The sequence below is a fragment of the Grampus griseus genome, assembly GCF_964374135.1.
Source record: "Grampus griseus genome assembly, chromosome: 4".
Lineage (NCBI taxonomy): Eukaryota > Metazoa > Chordata > Mammalia > Artiodactyla > Delphinidae > Grampus > Grampus griseus.
In genome coordinates, this window is record NC_138997.1 from 39680556 (window position 1) to 39702791 (window position 22236).

Genomic DNA, 22236 nt, shown 5'->3' on the forward strand with positions numbered 1-22236 from the left:
TTTTCTCGGTGTTTTTGTTTTTTTTTTCCTGTTACAACTGCTACGTATTTTGATAATAGGAACTCCTTTACCTGAAGAACTCCCTTACAGGTCAAGGTGACCACAATCCTTCCCGTTTCACGTTACTCGAAAAGCTCCGACCAACCGGTCATCCTGCTGATGTCACTGCGCATGCCTGCCTGTGACAGGACGCTCGGGAATGACGTCAGGCCCCCGCGGGTCCGCGCTCTCCCGAGCGCCATGCTGGGCGCGTCAGGCACGGGGCTCGTGCGGGCCCTGCGGGCAGGGACGCAGGTGTGGCTGTGGGGCTCGCGCGGCCGCTCCCTCACCTTGCCGCACGCGGCCCGTGGGCTACACGCGGGAGACTGGCGGCCCTCAGCCGGGCGGGGACCGCTCGAGCGGCGGCCGAGCCTGCCTGCGGCGGCGATCGTGAACTCGGCGCCCCGCCCTCTGCAGCCCTACCTGCGCCTCATGAGGTTGGACAAGCCCATAGGTGAGTGTGGACGGATGTGGCGGTCCGGGGGCTGCGGGCGCAGTGGAAGTGAAGTCCGAAAGCCGGGGCTTGGCCGCCAGGTGCCGAATACCGTCAAGACACCCGAACAGGGCTATCTCCGAGGTAACCGGCCGGCTGTCAAGCCTCTCTGAATCCTGAGCACGTGAGCTGGGCAAAAAATTCGCTCATTCCACAGTCCGTGTTTAAGTAGTGAATCGAGCAGAAATTCCGTACCCGTATCTCTGCATTTGCGCAGATTTACAGTGTGGAAACACTTCTACGTTCATTATGTTTCATCCTTCCCATAATCCCAGAGCAAGTAATTGAGACGATAAAGACGCTGAGGAAATTAAGGCTCTTTGGCAGAGCCAGACCAGATGATGCTGAGTTTTTTTTTGCTCTTTGCCCTGCACCATCCGTCACACAAAGATTTAATTCATTTGGATGCTGCGGGTACAGCATTTATGGACTACTTATCAGCTCACAGTCGCCTCCTAAGGGAGGATTTTGCTGAACTTCCTATTTAAATTCACCTTTCTCCTCAGTCTCTCTTTACCCCCCATTTTTCTTCATCGCATTCGCCACTAGCCGTATGCATTTATTGGTTGATACACTTCTCCAGTACAGTATAAGCTCCACTTATATGGGACTTTTATATCTAGTGTCTAGAACAGCCTAGCGGTAGTATTGAATGAATTAAGTCCTACAGCATTGCGTAGCCTTAGGGCTAGAAAGAGCTATGGAAACTTTGTACTTTCAAAGAACTCCCAGTCTAGTTTAAAAAGACAAAGGTTTGTGTGAGTTGGAGAAGATTCGGTTAATAGTATTATGTATGTTAAGAAGATACAAGCCTGCTTGCTTTGGTTCTAAATAAGGTGACTGCAGGATTTTTCAGACAACTTATGAATAGTACTATCAGAATTCATTCAGCAGACATTTTTTGAGCCCTTACTGTATGCCAGGAACAATAAATTGACAGTAGTAGAATTCCAGGTTCAATACTTCTTTACTTAAATTCTTCTTTTGTGGGGTAATTTTATGTTTATTGTTTTATTTTGTTGAATTTTGATCTTGTTAAAAAGTGGGTTTCGTTGTTTTTCAGAAAGGATTACAACTTCCTACAACCATGTCACAAACTACATTATTTCAGGAGGTTTCAGCAGGTAGCACTCTTTCCATTAAATTGGTGGTATAACTGGTTTTACCACGTTTATGGCTGAAACTGCATTTATGTTTTCTTGAAGACAATGTGTAATTAGTGAATGAATCTTAGACTCAGTTTACACAAGCTCTTTGGTCTGCCCATCACCTCTCAGAATGCTTACTCACTTTATAATCTCCCAGAGAGTTTTTACTTTTTCTATAATAAGTATATCTTTCTGAAACCTATTGTATCCTCCCACCTCTGCATCTTTCTTCATGGGAGAGAACAGAATGAAAGTGTCATAGGGGAGACCAAAAAATGTTGGTGAGAATCAGGAGGGCAAAAGAACAATAAGAACTCATGGGTGTTTAGAGCTTTAGGTATCCAGAGTGATAGCCTGGAGCCAGACTGCTTGGGTTTGAATCCAGCTCTGCCATGTTTTTGCCTGTGTGGCCCTGGGCAAATTACTCTCTCCATGCTTCAGTTTCTGTGTTTGTTAAATGGGTATAATAGAAGTTGTGCCTATCTCATAGGTTTGTTGTGAGAATCAAAACTATTGTAGGACAGCACCTGGCACAGAGTAAGCACTATGAATTTGTTATTGTTTTCATTATCACCATTATTAATATTGTCTTATAACAACTCTAAGAGGTAGATGATGTTCTTTCCCCTCTTTTGTAGATGAGGAGCGCTGAGGCTTCAAGTTTAATATACTTTAGTGTCTAGTGTCACTTACTAGGAGCAGCCATTGAACCTTCACTGCAGGAACCCTCCTCATCTATAGGGGTGCCCTGCAGATTCCTATCAGTGAATACGGTACCTAAAATGCAGACTTACAGCCAAGGAAATTTTGACACTGACACAAAATGCTATAGGTGGTTACACATCTTTCTCTTTAGAATTCTTTTTTAAATGGAGCCTTCATTTCTACTTGTACCAGGAAAATGCCTGTGAAGTAGTGATCTTTTTTTTCTGTCAGGGCAGGATCAGCTAGCTACTCCTCTGTCCCTCTGAGCTATACTGATAGGTCCAGGGAAAAGGAAGTGGTTAAACCCATTGTGTTTTAACCTCTTCGTGCATCTGTTTCCTCATCTGTAAAATAGGAATAATAATAGTGCCTACTTTATAAGGGTGTCTTTGAGGATTAAATGAGTTTGTATATATAAAGCATTTAGAACACTGCTTGACATTTCACAAACATTTAGAAAATGGCATTGTTGTTATTGTTTTAGATGGGACACACTGAATATGAGTCTGCCCAGGACAACCTGAATTCAGGTCTAGACTGGTCATTTCTGATTTTTAGCCTCTCCTTGTCTTGCCTTTTCTGTGTGTTTAAGCCCCTTTTGGAAAAGACTTCCTGAGTTTTTCCTACTCCATCCCCCGTTAACTTGGGTGGCATTGTTTTATGCCTTTATAGCATGGTGTACTTTCCCTGTTGTTGAATTGATCTATTTCAGTGTTATTTATTTAACCGTGTTTCTTCCTTTTGCTTTATAAGCTGTGTGAAGGCAGAAATCAGCCCTCACTTAGTCACCATTGTATTCCCAGTTCCTGGAACAACTCTGGTACAAAATATGTGCTTTATAAATATTTGCAAATGAATAAAGCTTAAATTTAATGAAGCTTAAACATAATCATAATGACTTTGTCATTTGACCATTTTTGTACAGGATCTGATTTTTCTTTAGCCACATGTCCTATTTATTCCACTTTTTGAGGAGGAAGAAATTATCCTCTACTCTTCTAAGTTAAGTCTAAGAATTAAGTTGACATGAGACAGATTAATAGGAAAAAATCAAACAAAAATTTAATAGCATGTGTGGGTGAGAGAGACCCAGGAAGACTGAGTAACTCACCAAAATGGCCAAAATACCCTCACCTTAAATATCTTCAGCTAAAGACACAGCAGGATATTGGGGGTAGTGGTTTGGGAATTAAAAGGGGAGGAAGGTAATTCACTGGAGATGGAAAAGTAAATGTTTGGTAAACGGTCGTCTCTGGTCTCTAGGCCCTATCAAGTTTCCCCACCACACCTAGCCCATATTTTTGGCAGATATCTGATGATAGGTCTACTCTGGTAACATTCTTGAAAATGTTCTTGAATCTTCTGTTTCTTAAAAATAATTGGCCTAAATTAATCCTCATGCCAAAGGGACACATTTGTGGGGTGGCACTCTTATATTACTAATATACACTCTTATATTACGAATAGGAAAGAAAAGCTCAGAATTTATCTAATAGGTACAATATCCAAACATTTGTTGAAAGATTTTCTTTTGAAAATAGGATATCTACTACAGGTCATGTGTGAAGGCTCCTATTCCTACAATTTATTTGGTTTTAGCTTAATTTCATCTAGTTTATGGGCTGAGTACCAAGAACTAATCCCATTTGTGCATGTAGTAGCAAAATATTTAAAAAAAAAAACAGTAGGTTAATCCTTCTTTCCCCCCCAAACCATTTTATTATATTATATTAACAATAAAGAAAGTTTTATTAAAGTTTTTTGAGGAGGTAATACATGCAGATGATACAAAATTTAAAAAGGTATAAGGGTATAGAGTGAAAACTAAGTCTTCCACCCCTTTTTCCCAACCAACCAGTTTTCTTCCCCAAAGGCAACTCTCAGTATCAGTTTCTAATGTTTCCTTCCTGACATAGTTTATGAACATACATTCAAATGTATGTATTTGTTTTATATGTGTATGCATGTGCGTATACACACACACACACACACACACACGTATAGGAAAACTCTTCAGCTTACCCTCCATAGGAACTGGAACATTTGCAACCTCATCAGACATATATGACTATCCAGCTCCCCAGAGTATGTTGTCAGCCTTTGGGTTGTGCCAGTCTGCTAGGTGGAAAATGTTATCTCAATGTAATTTTCATGTGTATTTATCAAAGTTGAGTATCTTTTCATTGGTATAAGAGCCATTTGTATTTTCTATTATGTTTTTTGTCCATTTTTCGATCAGGCTTTTGATCTGTCTTCAGTTTCTGGGAACCCTATATATTAGGGAGAATAGTCCTCTGTTATATGAGTTGCAAGCTTATTTTCCCAGTTTTGTCATGTGTTTTTGACTTTGTGTTCCTTCTTTTGGACACAGCATTTCAAACAAATGAAAACAGCTAACTTAATTTGTACTTTTTTTGTCTTTTTATTTTGCTTAGGAACCTGGCTACTGTACCTGCCATGTACTTGGAGCATTGGTCTGGCAGCTGAACCAGGTTGTTTTCCAGATTGGTACATGTTATCCCTCTTTGGCACTGGAGCTGTTCTGATGCGTGGAGCAGGCTGTACTATTAATGACATGTGGGACCAGGACTACGATAAAAAGGTAGATTCGTCCCAGAAGGGAACAGAGAGGCTCCTCTCAATTCTGCAGAGTAAGATGGTGGCATCACTTTTGAATGCCACATAAAGCAACAGGATCATTTAGCGTCCTCACTGAAATCCAGCGTAAGAAGTGCCAGTATCAGTTGAATAGCTGGTGTTGCAAAGTGCGGTGTGCTTCCTTTCTCAACAGAGGAGCGGCCATGGGGGCAAGGTGTGTACATCATTTTTACAAAAGGAATTAGAATTTGGAAGGCCAGGGAAAGGATGTTGGGAGTGAAGGTGAAAATTCCATTCTGAACCTTTGGGTGTCTAAAAGAACTGTCATCCCTTCCTTTGAGATATATGTTGGAGCCATAACTATTCGTATGTAAATCAGATCTTAATTTAAATGAATCAAGGCAGCCCTATTAGCATTTGCTATAATTATTTCTTTTAAAAACATAATTTTATTTTTTTCTCCTTAGAAAAATAATACATGTTTATTCTGAAAAATTCAGACAGTACAAAAATAGAAAGGATAGAAAATGTAAGTCTTCCTTATCACCTCCCCCGAGCCCCCAGAAAAAACTTCATTTAAAGTTTGATACATCATATGTCTCTAGATTATTTTCTATGCATGTTCTAATGCATGTGTGTAATTATTTCTTTGTTCTTCAATAGACCATTATTTTCTCAAGGGAATGGTCTGTCTTGTTTGCCTTTTATTCCAGCAGCCATACTATAACAAGTATAAAATCATTAAATGCTTGAGTAAATAATCAAGTAAACGTTCAATTTATAAGAAATCCAGGGTGAATTATGTGAAGTAAATAATCATGTGACACTCACATAAAGTGAATAATCTTCCCTGGTTTGCCTTTCATATAAGTCTTAGTTTTCCTTAAGCAAAGCACACCCATAATGATTTTTAGCTTATAGAACAGTGTCACATTAATAATTTTTAAATTCAAAAACATTTATTGAATACCTACTATCTATGAGACACAGTGACAGGTTCTAGGATTGTGTGGATGAAAGACAACATTGCTGACTTCAGTTTAGTAGCTATCAAGAGATGGTGTCCACAGGGCACTTACTGCAGACCACCTACCTTACCTTAGCATAATGCAGGGGGTTAGAGAGAAGTTTTGATGGGGTGAGGTGGGGTAAGGTGACTTTGGAACTATGACAGACTAAGATGGCAAAAAAAGCCTGGACAGGAGGGTGAAGGTCACTCTAGGCAGAGGAAACAGTGGACACAGAGGCATGGCTGTGAGATAAAATATATTATGCTTGACAACTGCAACTATGTGGTTTGTGTGTGGCTGGAGGGTAGGATAGTGGCAGAGTGGCAGGTGATGCATGTTAAGGCATCTCTATGTCTCGCTGACCATTGGGATGCTTTGATCTATGCCAGGAGATGCGTACTTTCTTGTTTTGGGGGTTTGCACATCCTGGTCAGTTTTTCATCTGCATAACCATATTAATGAGGCTTCTGGCCAGTATCACTTCAAAATAACTATTAAACACATTTAGAGCAGCCTAATATCAAAATCCTGGTTGTGATATTGTACTGTAAAGTTTTGCAAGATGTTACCCTTGGGGAAAACTAAATAAAGGATACATAGGATCTCTATATTTCTTATAATACAGAGATTTTTTTTAAAAAAATTGCATGTGAATCTACAATTATCTCAAAAGAAGTTTAATTAAAAAATAACATAGGGCTTCCCTGGTGGCGCACTGGTTGAGAGTCCGCCTGCCGATGCAGGGGACGCGGGTTCGTGCCCCGGTCTGGGAGGATCCCGCATGCCGCGGAGCGGCTGGGCCCGTGGGCCATGGTCGCTGAGCCTGTGCGTCCGGAGCCCGTGCTCCGCAACGGGAGAGGCCACAGCGGTGAGAGGCCCACGTACCGCAAAAAAAAAAAAATAATAAAAAAAAATAACATAATCAAACCAACCAACATTTTCTACTTCTTTAATTAACGAAATAGAGCCATTTTAGTTTTGTCTTAAGTGATTTTTATACTCACTAGATAAAAGGGAACTGATTAGATATCTTACATCTCCCCTGTGCCATTTTTCTCTGATTAGAGGAATCTACAGTCTGTGGTGACATACAACAAAGCACTTAAATGAGTATTGTATAGCTATGGTTTTGCTAACATGAATTTTAAAATGTTATGAGCATCTCTTTTACAGAATGGGTTAAAAACCTTGGTCAAATTGTAATGCTTACCTTACATTTTCTTAAAGACAGTATGTTTATGGCTGAGGGTTTTGCTTAATATGTTAGATGACTAAGTAAATTGCTAATACATTAAGTGGTAAGTGAATTGCTATTAGGTTATTTGGGTTAACTGTGTTTTGTTGATGATGTATGTAATCTGCTAGTCATGCGATAAACATTAGGTCCAATAAACATTGAAATAATATCAATGCACAGGTATTAATGATTTGGTTTTGTAAGCTGTGAGCATTCTAGTTTCATAAAAGCCACACAGAATATGTTTTTTGATCATCATATTGCATCGTTTTTATTCTTTTGATGGAGTGCTTGTTTTTCACCTCTTGAGTTTAGGCAGGCAATTACCATTGTACTGGAGGGGCAGTGTAATTTTGTGGTTAGTACTGTGGTTGGTGGGACTGGACTGACTGTGCTACCTTAGTATCTGTGACCTTGGAAAGTTACTGAGCCACTCTGCCTCAGTTTCCTAAAACTTAGAAATGGCAAGAACTTGTGAGTGGCTAAAAGAGAGTTGTTACAAGGATTCAATGATGTGATGCATATATAGCTCTTAGATTATTAGCATTCAAATACTGGCAGGAATAATCATAATATCCTAAATCAAATACAAGAACATAAATATTATTCCCACTTGAAGCTACAGGGACCAAATCAAGGATGAGATATCCAGTTCTGGCACTAAGCAAGATGAGTCATTACAGTTTTTGACAAACTGTTTTATTGCACAGTGAAGCATGCTATAAATTGGGTCAGCAAATTTCTTCTGTAAAGGACCAGATAGTAAATATTTTAGGCTTTGTGGGCCACGCAGTCTTTGTTGCAACTACTGCACTCTGTTACAGTGTGAAAGCAGCCACATAAAATATGTAAAAAAATGGGTGTGTCTCTTTCAATAAAATTTTATTTGTGGACACTGAAATTTGAATTTCTTATTTTCATGTGGCACAATACATTACTATTTCTTTGTTTATTTTCAACCACCAAAAAAAGTAAAAACCATTGTTAGCTCATGGTTCCAACCAAAAACAGACAGAAAGCTGGATTTGGCTCACAGGCCATAGTTTGCTAAACCCTTGCTATAAATCATACAAAAATATGTTATATTAATTATAGTTAACATTTATTGCATCAGGCATTGCATTCACTCTGTAAGGTACGTGCTATTATTACGTCTCCCTCTCTTTCTGTTTTTCCTTAAATAGGTAAATAACCTAAGCCTGAGGGAGGTCAAGTAACTTGCCAGAATTCACACAGCCAATAAGTGATGGAATTGAATTCAAATGCTAGGCTCTCTAATCCCAGATCCTGAGTTCTTAACTTCCAGCAATGCTGAAAATTTTTGTTATGCTCTTTATTTGTGGTTGAATTTAGAATAATCACATTTCATGATCTCTTGGAAGGAAAAGAACAATATATATTATTTGTTCACATAATTGCTCTACCTATATTCTTACAGTGAGTTTGCCCTTTATATATGGGTGTAGTTAATATAAGATTACAGCCCCATTCCTACGTAGACTGGCAAAAGCACTCCCACTTTCAAACTCAGATAATCTGTCTTCTTTCTTCATGTCTGATATCTGATTGCAGTGCTTCCCATACTCAAAGCATTTACATGATATCAGCCTTATCTAACATGCTCTGCACTTTCTTCTTTCCTGAGAATTCTTATTATTTTTGTCCCTCTTTGCTCCATGGAAATTGAACATATACTTGCTAAGCTGGATAGGTAATAGTTAGATTACGAAATTGCTTTGTTTTGTTTGTTTGGAGATGGGGATAAGAGATGGAAAGAAAGAGGAATGAATGTTGGGAATTTTTAGTTCTTTTCAATGCTATTTTAAATAGAAGTTTTGATTCATGGTAGTACTTCCAATGTTCACCTTTTATTCATATTTCTGCCTTAGTACTTACCATGGGCCAGTCTCTTGAGTAAATGTTTAAGTAAATGATTGAGCTATTCCCCGATGCTAAGGTATCTGTTTTTATGTTGTTAAGGTTACAAGAACAGCAAGTCGCCCAATAGCTGCTGGAGACATTTCAACTTTTCAATCCTTTGTTTTTCTTGGGGGACAGCTGACCTTGGCACTGGGTGTTCTTCTGTGTCTGAATTACTACAGGTACAGTATATGTGTTTTTCATAATCATGTAAAAAGTCTTTCCTTTGACATAGAAGTACATATAAAATAAAATAGAAATATCTGTATTACAAAGTTGTTTATTACCTAATCAAGCATCTGTAAAGTTAGCAATGTAAGTAAGTCACCACACAATGTAAAGTCAAGAATGCTTTCAGCCAAAGGAATGAAGAGATCAGTGTTTCGTTTATTCTGCACCACCTCCAGTACTTGCACTATGTGTTCCCTAAAGGACTCAAGACACTTTTCCTAGGTTTTCTAGGTGCATGCGTGGGAGTGTGTGTATATACCCATTTGTATAATTTTATTTATCCTGGTAGTATCTCTGAAGCGTTAGAGGCAGAAGTGATTATGCTTACTTTGCAAAAAGAGGAACTGGGTCTTTCCCAGAGTCATATTCCTAATCAATGACAGAAGAAAAAAGAACTCATTCTTATACTTCTTAAACAGAGACAAAATTAGACATTTGTGTACCAGATGGCTGCTTACATAGTGCTTCAATAAGACAAAAAGAGGAGTTCAGCAAATAAGCATATTTTATAGAGACTAGACTTAATTGTATATCTTGTTCTGATAGCTTCAGTCAAGTGAAAACACTTTGAAAGGTTATTCCTGGAGGGGTAGTGTTAAGTGAGCTGTGAACTTCCTAAAAACATCTTATCTGACTGTCATCCTTTCATAGGTACTTTGTGACCTTATCCTCTTCTAGAGAAGTAACCCCTTGTGCATATAGGGAGGGATATCTTGACTCTAATTCTCTGTTAGGACATCTCAGTTTACTAGCTATCTTAATGTTTGAAAACAAAATTTAGGCAGCAGCACATGGGGAGTATTATGTTGGATACTGGGGCCAGATGCCTTAGGTTTGCTTCCTGGCCCTGCTACTGACTAGCTGTATAACAATTGGCAAATTACTTTCTCTCTTTGACTTTAGTTTTTTCATCTGCAAAAAACCAAGTAGAATAAAACTACCTGCCTCGTAAGGTTGTGGTGAAGGTTATAATGAGTTAACATATGTAGAGCAGTTAAAACAGTCCTAATACATGAAAGCAATATATGTGTTAGCTATTCTTATTTTGTTTCATTGTTTGTAACACTTAAGATATTTTCTAATCACCCTTTATGTTAATTAAAGTCCAGGAATAAACGTCTAGGAAGAGAATTTTACAAAAAATACAATTTAGATAAATCATTTCCTCATTAGTGTTGCTATTGTTGTCTTATTTACCGTTTTTTTTTTTTTTTTTTTGGTGATACGAGGGCCTCTCACTGTTGTGGCCTCTCCTGTTGCGGAGCATGGGCTCCGGATGCGCAGGCTCAGTGGCCATGGCTCACGGGCCCAGCCACGCCGCGGCATGTGGGATCCTCCCGGACCAGGGCACGAACCCATGTCCCCTGCATCGGCAGGCGGACTCTCAACCACTGCGCCACCAGGGAAGCCCCTTATTTACCGATTTTTAAGAGATGGTGATATTAATCTTTTTCATGTTTTTTCTTGATTTCAGTATAGCTCTTGGAGCAGCATCCCTACTTCTTGTCATCACCTACCCGCTAATGAAGAGAATTACATACTGGCCTCAATTAGCCTTGGGTGAGCTTGAAATAACTATAAGTATTTCCTTCGATACCCTCAAGCTATACTTTTATATATAATATCAATCAATGCATGTGTGTGTGTGTGTGTGTGTGTGTGTGTGTGTGTGTGATGTGGCAGAGATAAAATGTTAAGTCAGTCATGAAATTTTCCAAACCAGGAATAGATTTTCATGTTTTAATGGAGGGCAATTAGCTATTTTTATTGGCTAAAAAATCTTGGACATCTGCTAAGATTATCATCATTATTATTTTCTGAAATGCTCTTAAAAATCTAGGTATGTCATGAAGAAAGAAAATTAGCCCCTTGACTTCACCGCTGTCTTTAGGTAGTTGATCTAGATGCCCTGAAGATTTTGGGGATTGGAATAGAAAGCACTCTGAGGCAGGAGAACAAGAGTTGAAGTGTGTGATAGCTTAGCTCCCTTTCTGGGAAGCCTTTCTTAAACTTACCAGAAGAAAGTTAGCCAGTCCCTCCTGGGCTCCCATAGCACTCTAATGTGACACTTACTCGTTTCAACAGCAGTAATTCAACAGGAAGATATTGAGAGCCTACCCTCTCTTCCCATTAATAAATTGTAAACACCTAGAAGATAAAGCATTCTTTATATATGGATGGTGCAGCATCTAACATGGTGCTTGGCACATCACAGGTATTCAATAAATATTTGTTGGCAGATAGAGGAAGATAGGTAGGTAAGTCGAAACCTATTGCAAAAATATCTACTCCTAGACTTTTCTGTTCTATTCCTAGAATAGAGTATTAAGAAAACTAGTATTTTTACTTTAAATATTTATTGAAACCCTGACTTTTACTTTGTGCCAGGAATCACACCAGGTACTAGGAAAATAAACATGACTGAAACACATTCATCATCTTGAAGGAGCAAGTCCCTCAGATACCTCAAAGTCAGTGGGTCCCAAACACCTCAGAAACCCTTTTTCTCCTCCTCATTGCCTGTTTCCACTTAGAATCCCTCCACCTCAGTTGATGAAGTACCTCTCCTCTGTGGCCCCACAGAGCATGCATGTCAATGTACCTGAGGGACTTGCAGGTGGAGATGTCTAGCAGGCAATTCAGTTTCTAGTCTGAAGCTGAGGAAAGTGATTAGGCTTACACATAGATATTTAGGAGTTGTCACCATGTGGAGTTTGTTTACAGTCCTCAGAGAGGGTGGACTTGAAGAACAAGTGTTCCTGTCTAACTGTTGTTTCTGTAACTTAAAGGGGAAATAGAGCAATAATGGAAAAAACACAGGAGTTTGACTCAGATAGATCTAAGTTCAAACTCTAGCATCTAATACTATTTATCATTGGTGCCAGTCATCATACTAGGTAGGATAAATGTTGTTCTCATGAAACCTCCTATTTATCAGGGAGATATTATTCTTTCTGTTAGCTCTGTTATTTTAATTGTTATTTAACCTTTCTGGTTCTGTTTTCCTTTTTTGTAAAATGTAGCTAATAACTACCACATGAGAGACTTGAGAAAATTTAAGGGAGAAAACAGCATACACAGAGCCTAATACATAGAAGCATTTAATACATGCTGATGCCTCTCTCCTTCCCTTTGGAATTCTAAAGTACATTTAGACTTTTCTCCTCTTTCTGTTTCACTAATTATAGGGTTGACTTTTAATTGGGGAGCATTACTTGGATGGTCTGCTGTCAAGGGCTCCTGTGATCCATCTGTTTGCCTTCCTCTTTATTTTTCTGGAATTATGTGGACTCTAATATACGATACTATCTATGCTCATCAGGTAAAGAAATATTCTTTTTCATAACTTTGGCTTAACTGTTATCATTTTTTAAGAACTTTAAAAATAAGTACTAAATTAAAGGGAAAGTTTTTTTTCTTTAGGCTTTTAAAAAAAATTGAAGTAACATTATATGTGTCATGTGTACAACATTATATTTCGACTTCTGTATACACTACAGCATACTCAGCATCAAAAGTTTAGTTTCCATCCATCACCATACCATTGACCCCCTTTACCCATTTTGCCCTCCCCCTTCCCCTTTCCCCTCTGGTTACCACTAATCTATTCTGTGTATCTATGTGTTAGTTTTATTTTGTTTGTTCGTTTATTTCTCTCTTTCTTTTAATATTCCACACATAAGTGAAATCATAGTGGTATTTGTCTTTTTCTGTCTGACTTACTTTACTTAGCATAATACCCTCAAGATCCATCTATGTTGTTGCAGTTGGCAAGATTTTATCTTCTTATGGCTGAGTAGTATTCCACTGTATGTATATACCACATGTTTATCCATCCATCTGTTGATGGGCACTCACATTGTTTCCATATCTTGGCTTGTAAATAACACTGCAGTGAACATTGGGGTACATATATATCTTTTTGAATTAGTGTCTTTGTTTTCTTCAGGTAAATATCCAGAAGTGGAATAGCTGAACCATATGGTAGTTCTATTCTTAACTTTTTGAGGAATCTCCTTACTGTTTTTCCGTATTTATATTCCCACCAACAGTGCACAAGGGCTCCTCTTTCTCCACATCCTTGTCAACACTAGTTATATTCCTGTCTTTTAGATAGCCATTCTAACAAGCATGAGATGATATCTCATCGTGGTTTTGGTTCGCATTTCCCTATTAATTAGTGATGTTGAACATCTTTTCACGTGCCTATTGGCCATCTGTATGTCTTCCTTAGAAAATTTCTTCAGGGCATTCTATTCATATCCTCTGCCCATTTTTTAATTGGGTTATTTGTTTTTTGGTTGATGAGTTCTTTATATATTCTGGATATTAACACCTTACCGGATATATGATTTGCCAGTATCTTCTCCCATGTGGTAGATTGTCTTTTCATTTTATTGATGGTTTCCTTTGCTGTGCAGAAGCTTTTTAGTTTGTTGTAGGCTCATTTATTTATTTCTGCTTTTGTTTCCCTTACCTGCAGAGACATATCCAGAAAGATATTGCTAAGACTGATGTCAGGGAGTGTACTGCCTATGTTTTCTTCTGGGAATTTTGTGGTTTCAAGTCTTACATTCAAGTCTTTAATCCTTTTTTTTTTTTTGTGGTACACGGGCTTCTCACTGCTGTGGCCTCTCCTGTTGCGGAGCACAGGCTCCGGATGCACAGGCCCAGCGGCCATGGCCCATGGGCCCAGCCGCTCCACGGCATGTGGGATCCTCCCGGACCGGGGCACGAACCTGCGTCCCCTGCATCGGCAGGCGGACTCCCAACCACTGCGCCACCAGGGAAGCCCCTTTAATCCATTTTGAGTTAATTTTTATGTATGGTATAAGATAGTGGTCTAGTTTCATTTTTTGCATGTGGCTGTCCAGTTTTCCCAGCACTGTTTGTTGAAGAGACTGTCCTTTTTCCATTTTATGTTCTTTGCTCCCTTGTTGTAAATTAATTGTTCATATATGGGTAGGCTTATTTCTGGGCTCTCAATTCTGTTTCCAATGATCTGTGTGTGTCTGTTTTTCTGCCAATACCATGCTGTTTTGATAACGATAGCTTTGTAGTATAATTTGAAATCAGGACGTATGATACCTCCAGCTTTGTTGTTTTTTCTCAAGATTGCTTTGGCTTTTCAGGGTCTTTTGTGGTTCCATACAAATTTTAGGATTTTTTTGTTCTATTCCTGTGAAAAATGTTGTTGGTATTTTGATAGGGATTGTATTGAATCTGTAGATTGCTTTAGGCAGTATGGATATTTTAATAATTTTAATTCTTCAAGTCCATGAGCACGGAATATCTTTCCATTTCTGTGTGTCTTCTTCATTTCTTTTAACAATGTCTCATAGTTTTCAGAGTACAGGTCTTTCACCTCCATGGTTAAATTTATTCCTAGGTATTTTGCTGTTGTTGTTGTGATTGTAAATGAGATTATTTTCTTAATTTCTCTCTCTTTGAGCTCACTATTAGTATATAGAAACACAACAGATTTTTGTATATTGATCTTGTACCCCACAGCTTTACTTTATGTGTTTATAATTTCTAATAGGTTTTTGGTGGCCACTTTAGGGTTTTCTGTATATAAAACCATGTCACCTGCAAATAGTGATTGTTTTTCTTCTTCCTTTACAATTTGGGTGTCTTTTATTTCTTTTTCTTGCCTAATTGCTCTAGCTGAGAATTCCAATACTATGTTGAATGAAAGTGGCAAGAGTGGGCATCCTCATCTTGTTTCTGATCTTAGAAGGACAGCTTTCAGTTTTTCACCATTGAGTATGTTTGCTTTGGGTTTGTCATATATGGCCTTTATTATGTTGAGGTACATTCCCTCTGTACCCACTTTGCATGCAGCCTCTGATGTCACATGACTGTGATTACAACATTATATGGAAATGCTTACAAATAAAGTTGCTGGAGGAGACCAGTCAGCCAGATGTGAGTGTATCATCAGGACCTAGCTCTACTTAAACAGGAAGGATTTGATGGGAGAGGCAAGGAATAAACTGAGCCAGAAGTGAAATCTGAATGGATGTGGTTAGGTGGCAAGTGAGCATTTTTCCACATGTGTGATTTTAGCAAGATTGAAACTAAAATGTATAGGAAATTATTGAGATTTGAAAACTCAAGTAAAGAAGAGCTATGTGAAGAATTAGAGTCTGACTTCTAATTTACTAGTAAAAGTATAGTTGAAAGTCAGTATAGGGTCGTAAAAATACGACGATATGTAGAAATAGGTCTGGAAGATAATTTTAGCAGTAACATTTAACTTTGATTTGGCCTGCACATTCATTTTTGATCAACTGTTTCTGAGTTACTGTCATGTTCTTTAAAAGACAGTTTCTCCTGGAATTAGATGGTAGTGATGGTTGCACAACCTTGTGAATATACTAAAACCACTGAATTACATACTTCAAAATGGTAAACTTTATATGTGAATTAAATCTCAGTAAAATCCAGGCAATTTCTTACTGCTTTCTCATGTTAGGACAAGAGAGATGATGCTCTGATCGGGCTTAAGTCCACGGCACTGCTGTTCCGTGAAGATACCAAGCAGTGGCTCAGTGGCTTCACTGTGGCGATGCTGGGGGCACTGAGCCTGGTGGGAGTGAACATTGGTCAAACTGTGCCCTACTACACTGCTCTGGCTGCTGTAGGGGCCCATCTGGCTCACCAGGTTTGATCTTTTCCATATCTTTCCCTCTTTTTTCTTTGGTGTAAATTATAGAAATTATTTAAACAGGGCTTCCCTGGTGGCGCAGTGGTTGAGAGTCTGCCTGCCGAGGCAGGGGACACGGGTTCGTGCCCCGGTCCAGGAAGATCCCACATGCCGCGGAGCAGCTGGGCCTGTGAGCCATGGCCGCTGAGCCTGCGCGTCCGGAGCCTGTGCTCCGCAACGGGAGAGGCCCGCATACCGCAAAAAAAAAAAAAAAAAAAAACCACTCCCCCCGCAAAAAGAAAACTATTTAAACAAAATGCCCTTTGTGTTTACCAAGCAAGTTAATTCCTTAAACAACTACTTGGCTTGTACTGCCTTGAACTGCCCTTTCCCTGCCCCAATATGTCATATAAGAAAGCTAGCTGTATTATTTTAGAGAAATAATGTAAACCTAAACCTAGATATTTTTTTCCTTCTAATTTTCCTAGAATTATTTCTGATGTGTGTCTAGAGAAATTTGAGCAATGTCTTAAGGTTGTGGGTTGAGTTGAATTACTCTGAAAGCAAACTGGTCAACACAAATGTATTGTTTAAATGTGGGCATCTATTGATGGTTAGCAAACTAATCATTCATATGTTTGAGTCACACTGGCACAGGGACCAAGGCAAGATAAGACACAAAATGGGAAGATGTCAGAGTTCTGCCTACACAGTAGGAAACTGCCAGGATGTTCACCCAGCACCTCAGCCCCACTTGTTTATATGGCAGGTCTACATCACTGACTTCTGTAAAATGAATGAACTAAGTAGAATTTAATTAAATAGGTTGCTTGTAAATGGACTGTATTTTTGCATCAGTATTACTGTTATTTTCTTTGGACAAAATCGAGAAGATGCTAGTAAGCCTGTGTTTAGATGATCTATTTTATACAGATCGGTGCATGTGTAAGCAGGACTTGCATAACATGGTATGAAGGAAACTAAAATCTGATGTCCATAAAGTAAACCACATACTATATCACCTTCATTGTTTTCCTCACCAGGAAAGCTAAAAGGTTTGAATTAGTGATTCTCCACATTTCACCATTTTCCTCTTCAGAATTTCTCAGCATCTCCTTTTGGTCATTACTCAACTCCACGGGAGTTGTTATCATCAGTTGATTGTCTCGTTAGGATAATGGATGTTTAGCAATATTTAAGCGCCTGGATATTAGCAGAGGAAGGCAAAAATTATGGGGATAATCACAAATATAGGAAATATTTGGAACCCACTTTATATTCTGAATTGCCTTTGTGGTCCTCTGCCTAGTCCTTGACACAGTACTTTAACATGGACATAGTCTTCTAGTATTTGGAGAAAGGAAATCATGATAATTTTAAGCCTGCAGGTCACATAATAAAGAATAGTTGAGGGCTTCCGATGCTTAAGTCCAGGGAAGCGTAAAATAGGGACATGAGACTTTCTCAATATATTTGCAGGACAACTGTGGAGAAAAGAGAGTATGTTTGGTCACTACCTGCAAATCTAGGATTTTAGGTGCCCTTCTCTATGTGGGGATGGGAGGGAGATTTTAACATGTATGGGGGTATTTTGGGGTATCATAAATAGACTGGGGAGGGACCACTACAGGCATTTAGTGAGCGAGGGCCAGGTACATTAAATATCTCTTGATGCAGTAGACAGCCCTGCACGGTAGAGAGTTGTCCTGCCCAAATGTAACTTGTTCCTCTGTTGAGAAACATTGCTCTGAAGAATAGAGCTAAACTGGAGGGTAGGAGTTATAGAGAGCAGATTTTAGATCAATCAGTTTAAGGAAGAATTTTCAAAATAGAATTAACAATAGCATGCGTTGCCTCTCAGAGTGTTCGTGCACCCGTCAAGTGCAAGTTTTTAGCTTAGATGATATCCATTGAGAGATATGGTAGATTTTTTCTGTGTTGGAAAACAATCTGGGGTACATTAAAGGCTTCCCATTGCTTAAAATTCTATAACAAAGTGCTGTTATCTTCTTCATATTGATGTGTTTATTTGTGATGCCTAGAAGTCCATACTGAGTTCTAACATGGCATGTATTCTTTTCTTATAGATTTACACTCTGGACATCCACAGACCTGAGGATTGTTGGGATAAATTCACCTCCAACCGAACAATAGGACTAATAATTTTTTTAGGAATTGTCCTTGGGAATTTGTGGAAAGAAAAGGAGACAGATAAAACAAAGAAAAATATAGATAATAGAGTAGAAAATTAGCAAATTAAGTTTATCTGGGGATTTTTAAAACAAACTTTTACAAAATACTCTCAGGTCTTATTACCACATAACTAGATTTGAATAACAGTCTTACAATATATTAATGAATTACAAACCAGTAGATGAAGTTGTAGAGCATTTTTGCCTGGATTTTAGTTCAACTATGGACTAGTCAAATTCTTCCCCATCACAGAAACCAGGAACTCTTCAGGATTTGCGATCACCTGGAGTATTTAAGTTATAATTCTCATCTGCAGTTACAGGAATTACATGAGTTTTGGCACTTTAGAAAAAAACTTGATGTGTGTCTCATCTAAATGACTGTCTTTGTAGGAAAATGGACTCTCTTTTTAGGGCAAAATAAAAGCTGCTACAGGAAGTTGAGGCTTATTGTTCTTTGCGTTGACCTTTACTTACTGCCAAAAGCTGTAATTCAGGAAACCGTTCTGTTTTTTATATTTTAGGAGAATTTAAATCAGTAAATAAATTTTTTTACCTGTTGTACCTGTACATACTGCTGTTTGTTACCAACCCTGACATTTATTTGAGAGGTCTCTGTATACAACCATAGTGACCAGAATGGGCAGACAGTCACTAATGATGATTTTAATTTCTATTTATTTATTTTTTATCTCAGGTGATTGTAATTGATAGGATAGCAGTATGTTGGCTAGGTGTAGTAACTATTTTTTCCTTACCCCCTTCAGAATATTCTCAACACAGCAGCCACAATGATTTTCTTAAAACCTCTATAAGGTCATGTCATTCTTCTTAGAACCCTCCAGGATCTTCCCAGGTCACTCAGTACAAGCTAAAAGTCTTGTCACCTGCTAAGCCCACCATGATCTGGCCTTGTCTGTGGCTCCTCCACTCACACCCCTCTGCAGCCCTGCTGGCCTCCACACTGCGCCTCAACAGGCTGGACAGACTCAACCGAGAGCCTTTACATGTACAATTTCCTTTGCCTACAGTGCTCTCCTTGAATTATGTCTTAGTCCTTCACTGCAGGTCTTTTCCTAAATGTCACCTTCTCAAAGAGGCTTTTCTTAGCCATTGTTTCTAAAATTTCATTTACAGGGGCTTCCCTGGTGGTACAGTGGTTAGGAATCCGCCTGCCAATGCAGGGGACACGGGTTCCAGCCCTGGTCCGGGAAGATCCCACATGCTGCGGGGCAACTAAGCCCGTGCACCACAACTACTGAGCCTGCACTCTAGAGCCCGGGAGCCACAACTACTAAGCCTGCACTCTAGAGCCCGCGAGCCATAACTACTGAAGCCCACGCGCCTAGAGCCTGTGCTCTGCAACAAGAGAAGCCACCGCAATGAGAAGCCCGTGCACCGTCACGAAGAGTAGCTCCCGCTCGCCGCAACTAGAGAAAGCCCACGTGCAGCAACGAAGACCCAATGCAGCCCAAAATAAATAAATTTTAAAAAATAAATAAAATATATTGAAAAAATTCATTTACAGATACTACCTACACTACCTATATTATTGGGGGTTTTTTTCTCTTCACAACTTATGACTCTCAACCTAAAATATGTCTTACTTGATTTAAGTGGCTGTCATGAACAGTCGGGTGTAGTGTGTTTACTGCTGCCCACAATGGAGATGGGTTATGGGCAGCAGTAAACACAAAATTGCTTAATGATGGTAGTGAGGATGATGTGATGCAGCTGACACAGAGCACTTACACATGCCAGGCACGGATAAATGAGCATAAGAAAATGTATTTAACTGCTTATTCGGCAAACACTAAACCACTGAGTGTGAGTGTTTAGACTTCAGACAGTAGTAGCAGCTGTAATTGTACTCTGCTATAGCAGCAATGAGTTGAAGAGGAGAAGAAATAGAAACTTTGTACCCTATTTTTAGGGAAATACATTTGGTCACTATTTTATCTAATCCTGACACTGTACCAGGATACATAAAATTTAAATCTTTGTTGATTTCTGTTTTCTTACAAATATCATCCAATCCCACCCCCCCGAAAAGATTTACTTAGCAAAATTTACACAATTTTTCTAGAAAATATAGTAATAATAAAAAATAGGGAGTTTAAACAGATGGGGGATATCTTCAACAATGAATGAAGTGAGAACCAGGAAAAAAAATTGGGCTTAGAAAAGGGTTATGCCTCTTAAAAATATACCACTTCTCATAGCAGAAAAATGTTGATCTCTAAATGCCTTTTTTGCAGGTGTAAGGTCTGGAAGAATTTTGACCAGGATAAGTGGCAGAGGAGCAGAGCCAAAAGGAATCTGTTTTTCCCTTATACAGCAGAAACCAACACAACATTGTAAAGCAATTATACTCCAATAAAGATATTAAAAAAAATTATCTTGCTCTCAAAAAGCTGCTTAAGCTTAATTGAATTATTTTAGTTCCTTTTCATTTCTCCCCTCCAGGTAGAAAGGCTGAGAAAGTAATATAAATGGGTAAGGGGCAGTTAAGGGGGAAAAACTGAAATAGATTATTTGCTTCTAAAATCACAGACTTTAAGCAATTCAGGGTTGGAAAGAAGTACATCCGTCATCTGTCTGGTATCAGGGTTGTCTATCTCCTGTGTAGTCATGACGGGAATTATAACAAGATAAGTGAAACTACCACTCCTGTCTTGGGAAATTTGATCAATGGAGTGGGCCCTTGCCCTAGTTTTCTGCTGTAGAGTCACCGTGAGGTTGTAAAGAGCAAGGATGTGAAAGAACTTTGTAAGCTGAACACTTACCTAATATAAGTTTATGGTGAGGGTGGAGGTGGGGTGGAAGCTATAGGAAATTTAGCTTGCTGTCTGAAAATTGCATCACAAGCGCTGCCTCTCCTGCTTCCTGAACTTTGCTGAATTGCTTTATACCTCTTGCAGATTGTAAAGGCCTCCACAGTTAGGCCCTACGATTTTCCCCAAATCAGGATACACTCTCGCCCTTGGGCTGGTCTCTTCACTGTCAGCACTTCTGCCATCAAGCTAGCAGCTGGTAGGATGACTAGGACCTGGCCTTCAGGGCAAACAGGCCTGTGTGAGAATTCTCCCTGTGATACTTGCCAGCGGGAGACCTCAGACCAGTGATGAACCTCCCTCACAGCCACCACCTCATCTGCCAAGCCTGAGCTGTTGTGAACATTAAACAGAGTTGGTATATGTTAAAGCCTGTGACGGGCTGAATTGTATTGCCCTGAAATTCATATAGTGAAGTCCTAGCCCCCAGTAACTCAGAATGTAACCATATTTGGTGATAAGGTCTTTAAAGAGGTTATTAAGTTAAAATGAGGTCATTAGGGTGCGCCCTAAACCATTACATGTCCTTATAAGAGGAAATTTGGACACACAAAGAGACACTTGTACACAGAGAGATGACTGTGTGAATGCACAGGGAGAATATTGCCATCTACAAGCCAAGGAAAGAGGCTTCAGGAGAAACCAACCCTTCCAACACCTTGATCTCAGACTTCTGGCCTACAGAACTGTGAGAATATGAATGTGTTTTTTAACCACTCTGTCTGTGGTGTTTTGTTATGGCAGCCCAAGCAAACTTAATATGAAGCTGTACTGTAGTACTGAACTGCGCAGAAAAGATACTCTACCAATGCAGTTTACTAGAAAGTGTTCCCTTTTCTACCCCAACTCTGCTTTTTTGTCTCAAAGCACAAGTTTTAGCCCTTACAGTGTTCATAACAGTGGTAGGCTGAATACAACCTTCCAAAGATGTCCGTGTCCTAATGCCAGAGTCAGCAAATATATTTCCTTATATGGAAAGGGGCTTTGCAGATGTAATTGAGAAGGACCTTGAGAAAGGGAAATTATCCTGGTTTATCTGGGTGGGTGCAGTGTAATCACAAAGATCTTTACAAGAGGGAGGAAAGAAGGTCAAAGTCAGTAGTAGCAGATGTGATGACAGAAGCAAGAGGTTAGAGTGAGGCAAGAAAGGGTTTGCAAGCCAAGAAACGCAGGTGGCCTT

The 22236-nt window shown here is 39.2% G+C and overlaps 1 protein-coding gene across 1 annotated transcript; it reads left to right on the forward strand.

Moving 5' to 3' along the window:
• Nucleotides 1-159: 159 nt before the first annotated feature.
• COQ2 (coenzyme Q2, polyprenyltransferase) lies at nucleotides 160-18783 on the forward strand (the record flags this gene model as incomplete). The annotated part of the gene is made up of 7 exons (XM_082653472.1): nucleotides 160-493; nucleotides 4821-4987; nucleotides 9211-9332; nucleotides 10856-10941; nucleotides 12570-12703; nucleotides 15860-16048; nucleotides 18118-18783. The coding sequence occupies 7 exons, from the start codon at nucleotides 160-162 to the stop codon at nucleotides 18280-18282; spliced, it is 1197 nt and encodes a 398-aa protein (XP_082509598.1). The 3' UTR covers nucleotides 18283-18783.
• Nucleotides 18784-22236: the final 3453 nt, after the last annotated feature.